The sequence below is a fragment of the Ptychodera flava genome, chromosome 7 (genome assembly GCF_041260155.1).
Source record: "Ptychodera flava strain L36383 chromosome 7, AS_Pfla_20210202, whole genome shotgun sequence".
NCBI classification, from domain to species: Eukaryota; Metazoa; Hemichordata; class Enteropneusta; family Ptychoderidae; genus Ptychodera; species Ptychodera flava.
In genome coordinates, this window is record NC_091934.1 from 23918120 (window position 1) to 23931474 (window position 13355).

General features: G+C 38.9%; 1 protein-coding gene across 5 annotated transcripts in view; it reads left to right on the forward strand.

Annotated features, from left to right (window-relative positions):
• The window catches only part of LOC139137064 (glutamate receptor ionotropic, kainate 2-like), a 117637-nt gene that overhangs the window by 87301 nt on the left and 16981 nt on the right, over window positions 1-13355 (forward strand). For all 5 annotated transcript variants that reach the window (XM_070705022.1, XM_070705024.1, XM_070705025.1 and 2 more), the window contains exons 4-6: window positions 9253-9522; window positions 9891-10153; window positions 12146-12325. In XM_070705022.1, coding sequence (XP_070561123.1) covers window positions 9253-9522; window positions 9891-10153; window positions 12146-12325 — 713 coding nt within the window. The remainder of the gene's footprint in view (window positions 1-9252; window positions 9523-9890; window positions 10154-12145; window positions 12326-13355) is intronic.

Genomic DNA, 13355 nt, shown 5'->3' on the forward strand with positions numbered 1-13355 from the left:
TTGTGGGGGTATTGTTTCCTCGTAAGTTGATAAAAAGTAAGATTAAAGATAAAGAGTATTGAGTATACTATCCATCTTGATCCGTCTTGTTTCGACCTGACAAGTGACAGGAATCGATATAAAATATATCTCCTTGATGAGCACGTGTTCCAATATGTGCTTTTCGGCCGCAGATGTTGCATTGGAGAGAAGATGGGTGCCTCCATGGAAAACGCCAGCTCAGATTGGTAAATGCCTGCCGACTAAATTATTCGAATTCCAGGCAAGATCCTGGTACTTGGTTTAATTTCCATGGTAATTTTCTTGGTTTTGTTTTCGGCATGTCGTCGACGAGTTCGCCGCAAATTGAACACGACCGAGTCCCAATTATGTTTGATGGCTTGGACGAAGATTGCTTTGCAAATAGAAAGAGAAATGGCTCGTTCATGAATTACTTAGACAAGTCTTTCTCTTTGCCGATTTTTTTTTGTCCCGAGAATAAATCTGCCGGTTATTTTTGCAAATCGAAAACGGGCATACGGGAATCTTGTTGCTTTGAATTTTCGTTCAAACGACGTATGGCGAGAATCTCGTCAGGACATTGGGAAAGTCATTTCCGCATCTGAAGAGGAGACACGGATGTAAAATCAACACCGGTCTTTTAAGGTGAAGGTCAAAGGCAAGGGGATAAGTTGTCGTACGAAGCAAATGCAATATCAAACACGCAAAGCAAGCAATCTCTTTGATATTTGCCGCTTATGCAGAACGCAATCGCAATGCATATCTTAAACATTGGCTTGTCGGATCAAGTTTAAGTGAGAGAAAGCAATCACGCGTGGGATGTGTTCTATCACCACGTAGATTCTGGATTAGCGCTTGTCTTTATTCCTTACTTTAGCTTGTCAGATCGCCTTCCCCGCGGTAATAAATGATTTGATTTATTGCATGTGGACATTACAAACGATTTCAGGAGGCCTCGGGCTCTACCTGAGATTGTACAAATGTCTTTACGCTGTTAGAAATGCTGTAATAAAGATCGGAAATATCCTGCACGGATGACTATATGTCAAAACCCCGTTTTAGTCTGTGTACAGATAGTATAAGATGATATAGAATCATTATATGTGGGGAGGCCTTCTATGATTTCATCGTTGCTATTCTAGCAGTGACGGTGTTCTTTGGAAAATATTGCATTGCGGGGCGATGACTCCTGCTCTCTCCGGTTTAATTGGTTCTTGGTTATATCATGCTGAGATCGTGAGAGAAACTTCAAGCGCTGCATCCCGGCTGTGGTGAAATGAAAGCGAGAGGAGATTGATCAAGCGACGTGACCAGGTGTCGAAATAATTAAGTGTTCGTCCTTGCCAGTAGGAAGGATGTGGACTTGGGGGTTTTGACCGATATCTCCCCGAGGCCTTTGAATACGTTTGTGTTGAAAACCGTTTATTACGAATTCAGGGAGTTAATCTTTTTCTTATAGCCTGACTTCTCCTGGTACTAGAATGGGCTGAACGCTCGCCGTGTATTGTTCGTAGCTATTTTAGTCAGGTCTGTGTCCCAGCCTTATGTATGTATGTATGTATACCAGGTTTGTTGGCCAAGATTTCGTTTTATAACGCACGTAATTCATACTTCCTTACCTTCTGTGCGGACGAGTGATTCTACCATGATATAAACACAATTCCGATCGAATTTCGTTCAATATTGATTCTGCAAGATTCAGAATCAGACATTTGTTTACGGCTGTGGTTGCAGTGACGTGATAGAGTGGGCAATTGCATGAATTTTCTTCAAATGTCGCAAGAGGAACAAGCGCTTCCTATCTCCAGCCGTGCTTAGAGGGGCAGATCTGATCCCACGATTAAGACCTGGACGTTTTGTTTTATTTAGCCGCAGGTCGACTTTCATGAAACGTACCCAGCCATCGAGCGAGTGGTTATCTTGTACATCAGAGTTTAAGTAGCATATTACTGAAACGATCGCTATCCAAACCAACCAACCAGACATAAAGGGTCACCAGTGGCCTGAACATCTGCCCTTAGTATCCAAAACGTTTGATCTATTTCATTGATTGCCAATAGTGTCTCGTTTAATAGCTGCTTTTTGGGGTCCAAGACAATTAGCCAAACGAAATCACCGTGGCTTGGAGAACTACATGTAAATAGTCGCAGAGCCTCACTCCCTCAATTTGAGCTGCAACTTAAAACTTGGGCTGGCCTTTTTTCTTGTCACGCAATGAATATTGCCTATTCTAATTTGACTGGGTCGCCGTGTTTTCAAAAAAATGTATTTCAATTAGTGGGCTCTCCGAAGATTATCTTATCTCGTTCATGAACTATTAAAGGGTATTATGACGTCACATTACTGGCAATCATGACTTTTGACGAACGTCATCAGAAAGCTTCTGTAAGTTCCTGGGGATGTATATTCTCTTCGCTCGTCAGAGAGGCACCCATAAAAATGGTCTATTTGCGGACTATTTGCTTAAGTCTGCAAATAGACTTAATCAAATAGACACGCTATAATCAAATACGGACGTAAGAAGCATAAGTCGAAGAAGTAACTGTTCAGGAAAACAAGAAGGTTGTACCCTAGCCACAGAGAAACATAGACAGAGTCGCAACGGGTATTGTTTAAGGCGTGAAGCGGTTACGTAACCCATCCATGTTCGCCTCGCCTCAGGTTGCTCTCGCCTCTCTTTTCCGAAGAGTGCCGACCATGCATCCTTCGGTAATTTTCGGATTTTCGCCAATTGTTAAGCGAAAGTATGTTCGGCAAAGTTTGTGTTGTTGTTGTCGTGTGGTGCTGAGCGGAATTGACGTGCTGGCGAAAACGGAAGTGTTTGAGCTTTAGGAAAGTGAGTTTTCTGTTTTAAAAATTCCTCTCATATTTTAATGAATATAATGAGTGTGTTTGAACCAAATTTGAAAGGCTGGTTTTACTCAATGGTTTTCGGTCAGTCATACCGTCTTTTAGAGTGCGTCAAGGAAGGACATGTTTATGAAACTGCTGGCGTGTTATGTTTTGATTGGCGTGAAGCAGAAATTCTGGCCTGGAGAGCTCACAAAGTAACTATGGTTGCTACGCGACTGGCAGTACGATGCCATCTCGTCGTATTTTTGGCATAATCTCGTATAGCTATCAACCACAAACAAAGCCTCTAAAAAGTTTAAAACATTTGAAGCTCATTTTAATATGAAAAGTCAATAGTCTACCGAGACGACGATGGAATAAAAGCCATGCAAGCGTTGCGACTCTGTCTATGTTTCCCTGTGCCTTAGCATAGAAGGCCCTTCACTATCGTTCTCTGTTATAGACTGAAAAGAACTTTATTATTGTATACGTCCTGTCACACACCACCCTACTTTCGTTCAGCGAGAAAACAGCCAATGAGTTTGTACGCAGGTGTCATTAAAACCGCAATCATTAAATATTCAAGATACCTCGCTGTTGTTAATAAATATGTTAAGTGACGCCGAAAGGTTTACCAGCGATTTTAATTATCATTAGGTAAATTCTTACTGTTTTATATTATTTTAATAACTGACATGTTGACCTAATTGTCCAAAAATAGACCACATACGTCACAAAAATCTTCGAAAGGTTCTTTTAAGTAATACTAGTTGGCAAGGCTTCGCCATGCTGGCGCGCCAGAACACCTCTAGCGATATGAGAGTCTGATAGCAGTAATTTGCTGCTTCCTCAAGTGATAGCTCATAACAGGTTTAGTGGAATAAATAATCATTTCCCTTGATTCAATTTCTTAAGTTTTTCACAGCTAATATGGTTCTTATAGAAAATTAAAAGAAGATTCATTAACTCTCGTTATTCATGAAGTATAGTAATCGCATCCTTGTCATGTACCATTGTCACATCCTTCTCCTATCCTGACTGAGCCATAATAAACTGCTTTAAGGTAGGATGCACCACTGGATAGATTTTCGGACTATCAAATTGGTTCAGTTCCATTCTCATCTACCACTTGCAGGGGCTCATTTCAAAGCTCTTGGAGTAAGAAAATAAACTCATGGTCTCAGTTTTTCAAAAATCAAAAACTATATTTTTCCCCATAGAGTTAACACAAGGATCATGGAAGCCATTTTGAATTGCAATTGTCCTTGAATTTGTTTCGCTAGAACCAAACTATTCACAGAGGCCCCTGATTCTTTTTCTGGATTTGTTAAGAGAATGGTTGAAAGTTTCATAGTGTACACCTAATGATATTACCGATTTTTCATATAAAATATATATATATATATATATATATATATATATATATATATATATATATATATATATATATATATATATATATATATATAACGCTCTGAGTTGGTTTCAAAAGGTCGCGACCAAAACATATATTATTTAAATTTTAACACCGACTACAAATAGAATGGTGTGTTCCACACATATAAATGAGAGTGTTGCTTAAAAGCCTTTAACGTCTGTATGATGATTGGAAGATGCATGAAACTCAAGTACAGATATTATTTCTTTATACTTGAAGTAATTTGTGTTATTATATATATATATATATATATATATATATATATATATATATATATATATATATATATATATATATAGATTACTTTATTTACATATATATATACATATATATATATGTGTATGTATGTATGTATGTATGTATGTATGTATGTATGTATATAAGAGATTACTTTATTTACTGAAAGACGTTCACTCGGTCATTTTGTCTCCCCTTCTTACGGAGCACTTTTTCTTTTTACTGAGTAAGCTACATGTAATTGTAAGCCGATTTGATGTATGCACTGGTGGGTCATGTGATAAGGCAATCCGCCTGAGTGATCGGGGAATCGAAAGACCTAGTGGTTACCGTCAAAGCTCGTTGATATGGCGCCTACAAAGTAAAGAACATGCTTTCATCTCTGGCGAAGTGCCTATTTAACAACCCATTTGCCCAAGTGACTTAAAATGTGCGCGTGATCCGAGACTAATTCCACGAGCCGTCCTAATAGATTTAAGGAGAAAGTGTTCCCTGCTTGAGACGTTTAGAGGGTTATTGTTAGTGCTCAACTCCATTACACCAGAAATAACATTTAGATTCAGTTCAATGAGAAGCAGTAATCGTTTAAAATCAACGGTATGATTAAATGATTTCTACTCAAAGGGCAGAATACGCCCAGGTACAGACCTGCAGACTAAGATCCAAAAATCTTCCTTGATGCTCTTGTTTTCGTAAAATTGGACAGATCAACTGGTTTTTTTTTTTCCAAATGAGTTGAACACATATCTATTCGATTTTCGATGTCCTTTCATGGCAACAATGCGTCGTCGTTTAGTGTAAACAGGGGCAGTTCAATGTTTTTCATGAGCACAGCATCTGTCTGACGAGTGTAAATGTGTAAAATTTTCGTTTTCTTGTTGTGTACTGGCAATGTACATGAAAACCAAAATGGACGTCCTAATTTGTATAATACCAATAACAATCTAGGTATCTATCTGTCTGTAGATAACTTCCTTTCTTCCTAATTATTTATATAGCATGTTAGTTACATTATTTCTTTCTTTCTTTCTCCCCTTCTTGCATTGCGTTTAACTTACCATCGAGCTTCACATTCCCATCATATATAGTATTTTTAATGCATTTTTCAATCATTGCACCTCGTCTATGATTCGATAAGCATATCTAACTGCACGTCACGTCACGTTTACCGATGTCGTGTAATTAAAATATTGGCGACGACGCTCACAGACATACCTATGACCATGGCAATTAGGAGACACAAACTTCACTCTTTACACAGTACTGGTGTCAATGCTCTCACACAGATGAAAAACCACGCATATTTCCGTTTTGATACAAACTACTGCAATGCTACTAATGTAGCCAATAGTTCTCATGAGCTAAATTTACTTGCCGAGGTCCGTTTTAGATATTGCTAATTTCGTACCGTGATTAGCTGCCATGTTGTCACGCATATTCGTCGGGGTTAACGTGTACTGTAGAGGCAGACTTGTTTTAAATTATTCAACCGCAGAAGGTTTTGCATGACAACATATGTTTTGTTAACAGTGGTCAGCAAGAATACGACATAGTCAATACAAAATAACTTAGACGAGTTTATTCCCCTGCTTCTATTTTTGTACCTTGCAGCTATATTCTATCTTTTGCTACCTGTGTCCTTCTCGACGGTGTCAGTTACTGCCAGGAGAGCTCTCTCTATAACCGGTTTGGTTCTATCTGTCTGCTTGCACCTGTCTATCTGTGTCTGTCTGTCTGTCTGTCTGTCTGTCTCCCTGTCTGTCTCTGTCTGTCTACATCAAAGAGATTACAGCACTAAATTTTAATCCTAGACTTTGATGGGTTTTAAACTTGCTAGCCGTCAAATTACATCTGCTTAGAAGCCATAGAGAGCTATTTTTATAAATTGTAGCCAAATCTGATGTCTGTCTGTCTCTCTGTCCGTTCTCCCTCTCCCTCCCTCCTCTTCTCTCTCTCTCTCTTTCTCTCTCTCTCTCTCTCTCTCTCTCTCTCTCTCTCTCTCTCTCTCTCTCTCTCTCTCTCTCTCTCTCTCTCTCTCTCTCTCTCTCTCTCTCATATACACTCGAACACAAATTCACAGCAAGACTGACGAGATATTTAAATAACGCACACGTTTTAATGGGATGTGGAAGGATGACATGCAAATTTTCAATAGCTGAAATCCTAGTAGCAGTTAATATCTCCCACTGGGTACCTCATTTGACGCCCTTATCGCTTATACTATGCCTAATTAACGCAAATAAAACCCATTAAGGTTAAGTCATAGTAACTTACCATAAACATTTACATAATCAATTTTCCTGCTAATTCTCTTTATCCCCTCTTAAGTGCGCCAACTCTCATGGATATGCGGAATCTATCCCTGAACTGATGGCCAAGATTAGATCTAATTTACGATATTCGTCATTGAGCTTTAAGACTAACGCTGTCGCATTGACGGCACTCGGCCGGTGATATGCCGTGCCGCCGCCATCTTGATTCTGCATGCTCAAAGGAACAGTGCCAGCGCATGGATATGTCTTGGATGTGATTGTTCGTTATTGCAGAACGACATTTCACGCCGAGGACACTTGATCCATCGACAGACGACACACTGTTTAGGATCATGATTATGTTGTGTCGTTTCCATACTACTACGCAGTCGTTGATTTGGCGAATATATCAAATCATCAAAATTCAGATAAATTTGCCTCTGTAATGTGTTCAAGGCGAAAGTACTCAAAGGCAATGAATGTTTGTCTGGTTTCGATTTAAGGTATAACGCGCCTCGGAGACAGATATTCTGACTCTAAAACTTTTACAATTATTTCTGATCTATCGCCTGTTTGGTTCATTTTGAAGCTCTTGCTGCAAGAAAATTTTTCACCGTCTTAGTTTTTCGAAAAGTGGAAAAATTATATTTTTCTCCATAGAAATAACACAGGGATAGCAGTCATTTTGAATTTCCAAATATCAGAAAATCTTGGGTAATGTGTTTCTCTAGTGCCAAAATATTCGCGATGACCCCCGATTTTCATTCTTGATTTTGAAAGAGAATGATAGAAAGATTCCTAGAGCAAGTTTGAGCAAAAGCTTAGGCCGAAGTCTTTCAATTTCGAAGCGCATGATACCTTAAGTCAATTGAGTATTCGAGTCAGGTACACACTCCATGCTCTACTCATTACTGGCATATACTGCTCCATAAAGTAGTTCTCGCCGTAAGTTTATTTTACAGGATTAGTAGTCTGAGGTGGTACGCACATCGAAACTTAATTTTTTAGAATTTCACACAAACTACTAAAGGCAATATCAAACCAATCTCTTTCGCAATCAAGAAAGTGCAAAAGTGCAAAGTTTGATGAGAGAAATAAATACTAGTAGCACATTAAAAGGATATTTGCCCTATCGGGAAAAAATAACTTTCTAATTTTCACAACGCGCACACAAAAAGAGTGAAGCTTATCTAGTCTGCAGGCTTCAAAAGAGATTACTTGAGTAGGAACTAAGAAAGTTATTGTGAAAATTAGTGTACTAACATTATAATTTTTGTTTTGCAATTTCCTTCATCTTGAATTGGGGGGAAACAAAGGCGCCGTCGATGGAAAAGACAAAGTGCGTTGTCTCATTGAAGACCGGTAGATAAATGCGCCATGAAGTCTCCATTTTTTCTTTCACACAAAAATAGCTTTGGACACATATTCAGGGAAATCCACTGCTACGGTTTGTGCATATGACTGATATCAAGCGGATTTCTTTGCATAAGATTCCCTTGCTTGGACATCGCTCACTTTGATTCATGAGTCTGGGTGACGTCCAGCCACTATAAGCCCGGGCCGCTGTTACGCTTGTCCCGGTACAGTGTTGCAGCCGGCCAGCAAAGCGTATGCATGCTCCTTCACTGTATATATCAAAAGATAATTTTGGTGCACTCCCAGAATGGATGGTATCGCTGCCTCACAAAAGGCGACACTCCATTGCAAACACGACCGCAAACACCGCTTTGACAGTGTGTTCGATGTACCACACGCTCTGCATTGACTCGAACAATGGATGTTAATAAGCGAGGAAAAGTAAATCGGGTTAACTCACAACAATTTTCTAGTAGTTCCATCGCGGCCATTCAATATATCTATGATCGGCCTACGGGCGCTATAGTGCTCTTTCTGTATTCTGTAGACGAGCAACAAAACGGTAACGACAATGCGATCTTAGATCAATATTTACTTATCCATAGCTCTTTATGACAGCCTTTTTCCCGTTATCTGTATCTTTTATTGCGATCTCTGAACCACATGACACTCATAGCCGGCAGCTGGCAGGCTTTTTTGAGCGTTTGATGGAGCGATATTATGCAACGCTGTACACAGGCTGTGAGGAGAATGCGATGGAAATCGGCGACACGTTTCATCGGAGGTGTTGTCTGCCATTACGATCAGTTTCATACCGGAATTTTCATCTTGAAGGGGGCGCTGTTGCATTTTTAGCTGTCATGTTTGATCCAAAGGTTTGATCCTGCTGAGTTGGTGTGAGCAATAAGGACAAGCCTGAACATCATGGCAAATTTGCCGACGGTTTTGCGCAAGGAGAAGGTGACATGGTCACAACTCCAAACGATAAACAGCAAAAATAAAACTGTACTACAATTGCAATCTGGCAAACTGAAGACTGAATAACCATCCTGTAACCATCCACTTATATTTAAGAAAATTAACTTTAAGAAAAATAACATTAAGCGAGTGCACATATGTATTTTCATTTTTTTACAGCATGTCATTTGATATCAAAGGGAGTGGCGGCGATAGTTGGACCAACCACATCCACGGATGTGAAAGCGGTGTACCCTGTCGCCGATGGCTTACACATTCCACACTTCGCTCCGTTTGCTACGGATCCGACGCTATCTCAAAACCCAAACAGATATACCTACCTCTTTAAGATGAGCGCCCCTGACAGTATACAGAGCCAGGCATTGATAGATATTATTTCACACTTCCATTGGTCAAGAATGGCGATATTAACTTCAATGACAGATTACGGTCAGTTTAATAATTTTTGAAAGCGAAATCGTGTATGTATGTATGTATGTATGTATGTATGTATGTATGTATGTATGTATGTATGTATGTATGTATGTATGTATGTATGTATGTATGTATGTATGTATGTATGTATGTATGTATGTATGTATGTATGTATGTATGTATGTATCTATGTATGTATCTATGTATCTATGTATCTATGTATCTATGTATCTATGTATCTATGTATCTATGTATCTATGTATCTATGTATCTATGTATGTATGTATGTATGTATGTATGTTCTTTATATGTATCTATGTATGTATGGATCTATCTTTTCTGCCTCAATCTCACATGCAAGTTCATGTTTATGTTTATACCAGGCATAAATGGAGTTATCGAACTACAGAGAATCGCTATTCAGAGAAACTGGGTCATAACACACGTTGGGCGGTTCCTACCGACCATAAATGCTTCGAGTGTGGATGCCCGGGAGCAACTCGCAATAATACGAAGCAAGGGCGTCCGTCTCGTAATATTGAACTGTCTAGCTAACTATGCAAGATACGTGTTGAGGCAAGCAGCTGAGCTGGGAATGATGCAAACAGGTTGGGCCTGGATAGTTACAGACGGCGTCACGGCAATCGTAAGTGATGTGTTCTCTGTCTTTCTGTCTGCCGTCATGTCTGTCTGCCTGTATGTCTGCCTGTATGTATGTCTCGTCAGTGCCTTATATTAGCACTTTAATGTGATTTTGATTGTATAATTCTCCATTCAAAATTTGCATATTTTGATAGGCGAACTTTGATTGTATCAGGGAGAGATGGTTTTTGTTCATTATTAAGGAGGGACTCGCCTCGCAATCGAATGACTTAAACTTTTGCTCACACTTTCCTTAAGGAAACTTTAGTTTAAACCATTCTCTATAAAACTCGATAATAAAAAATCAGGAGTCACCGTGTAAAATGCTGTTCTAGAAAAACAAATTACCCAGTACTTTAATAATTACAGGCTTTTTATTAGCCTTTCCTGACCGACGGACCAACTATTAAACTGTCAAGTTTGTTAGTTTTAATAAGGACAAAGTCAAATAACAAATGTGTGATTTATTTACAAGCGGCATAGACAAAATTATGAGATGACTCTGTAGAAAATTTTGTTTGATCTGTTATCGTTGATTTCAGTATTTCAATTTAAACCTGCTTTATAGCCTGTCTATGGTGCTAGGAATTTTCTGATAGAAGCTGCACGTCATAAAATGTACGCTACATTTATTAATCAGCATAACTGTTCTCTTAAGGTAGAATGCACCTCGGTGACGGATATTTGGACTCTCAAAATGTTTACAATTCTTTTCTGATCTACAACTTGTGGGGGCTCATTTGAAAGTTCTCTGGTAAGAAAAAGGATTCGCAGTCTTATTTGTTTTTCGAAAATCGAATTTTATATATTTTTCTCGTGGTAAAGTTAACACGGAGATGTGGCCATTTTGAGTTTCAAAGATCGATGGAGGTCAGATAATGTTTCTCTAGGACAAAACTTATATTACCGTATTCTAGATACATAGCGTCATGTTTAATTCGAAAATTTTCCCCGCTACGGAAAGTAACAAAAGATCGCCTTCTATTACGGTAGTATGCATCTCGAAAGTGAAAGACAGATGTTCGGACTCTCAAAATTTTACAATTCTATACTGGGCTGCCACTTTTGGGGCTCATTTTAAAGGTCTTGGGGTAAATAAAGTTTCCATCCTATTTCTTTCGAAATCGCAGATTGCATTTATTGTGTATTGATGGCGGCCATTTTGAATTTCAAATATCGGTAAATGTTAGGTAATTGTTTCTCTAATTCAAAACTTGGGTTAGCTCAGATTGTTATTCTTGATTTGGTCAGAGAATTGTTGAAAGTTACATCGAGGAAACTTGAAGTTTGCGCAAACATTGTACAAAGTAAAAAAACAAAACAAAACAAAAACAAAAACAAACAATCTGGTGGGGACCATGAAAATAGTCGAAGAGGACTGGTCGAGTTCATGGCCGCTGAGTATACTAATAATTATTCAGTACACTCTTAAGTGTGATGGAGGATGGAAACATACACAGTTTTAGATTCAGTAAATGATGTCTCAATGCGGACTTGAAAACTTGTCTACTTGACAATTGTTGAGATAGCCAGGCAGTGAATTCCAGTGTTTCACAGCTGCATACCTAATAAGCTTAATATGTTGTGAAATTGTCAAGTTGAGCTTGGGATACGAAAATTTTCAACCTGTGTTAAATGTGTTGGATACGAGTGCTTTGAAATCTCAAAATAGTGTTCAACTGCATGAGGAAGAATGTTATTTTTCAAGTCATAGACAAACATACAAGTACAATACTATATAGTTTGTAAATATCTAAGTTTTAAGATTTATAAACAGTTTCAGCGAAAACAGGAATATCATGACATTGTATTGAGTCAATATTCTACGCTGGTACATGTGATATATTTTCTGGAGTCATACTTGGACAGTCGTTATAGTTACATCCAATAGGCATACAGGGGACACCGAAGGCCATGTATTGTGGGCAACGTCATACGTGCTAACCACATTGTGACTTTGACTGAAGCAGTGGCTTTTGCTTTTATTTCCTCACAGGAAGGACTTTACGAAGATTGCCTTGAAATCCCTCCTCATCTGATCGGAGTGTTGGGAACCAGGCCGACGATCGACCAAGGAGAACTGTACGACTCATTCAGGGAGTCCTTCAGCGACAACAGACTTGCAATGGCGTCGAAAAAGTTTCAGGTCAACCACCATTGCGAAGACCAATTCAATGTATGCATTCATACCCTTGCTTCTATCGATCCCCCAAATCTGGCGACATTTCATTTTTTTTTTTTTTTTTTTTTTTTTTTTCCCACGTTCACGTTATGTTATCGTTAATCTCATCTCATCGCTGTAGCTACGCTAACTCGTAAAAATGTTATGACTTTCTAGGCTATAAATATTCCCCATTTCCGGCAAATAACGATCCGTCAAGGGTGCTGTAGCGATCTTAACCTTTCTCAGATGCATTCGTCAGACAAATATAGTTACTTTCAGCTAGACTTATTCAAGTAGCCGCTCCCGTAATGGCGTTTTTCCCTCCTGAGAATTCATCCAGGTGATAGAGGGCGCTCTGGTAAGGTCAATGAATTTCATACATGTCAACGATACATTTTCAGGTAACTTTGGGACTCCTCGTTTATGTACATGTACTCCTCATTTTATTTTGCATCACTTTTAAATAATTCATTATTATTTTACTCCGTTCCTTGACGTTAGACGATCTTTACTGTGATGCTTTTATTAATTGATTAATTGCCTTTGTGGTTCAACTACAAATCATAGACACGCTCTCAAAATGATAATTTCTGCCAACATCTTGGCTTTCTTGCCAACGATCTGTAAGATATGATGTTCAAAACGCCCTGTAGCTTCTTTAAATTCTGTTTTACGTCCCAGATCTTGAAGATTTGTCAATTGGTGGTTCAACCCTCACAAACCTGCCCCCCTCACCCCTCTCCCTACTTCATAGATAACTACTCCCGGTTTATCGATGATACAATTAATGCTAAATAACCCGTGGCACGATTAAAACTCATAATGCTATCACGTGCACGTCCGGGCAATTACCCCAAAACGACTTCATAATCAATCGTCATGGGCAATTCTCGGTACCTTAAATATGCCATGTTGCCATCTAAGTGAGTCATAAAAGTCAAAGGCGGTCTGCCATATTTTCAATATGGCGCATTTCTTCAGAAGGTTACAAATCTAGAGTAAAGTTTTACAAGAAGTTTACACCAGAACTGTCTGAAATTTG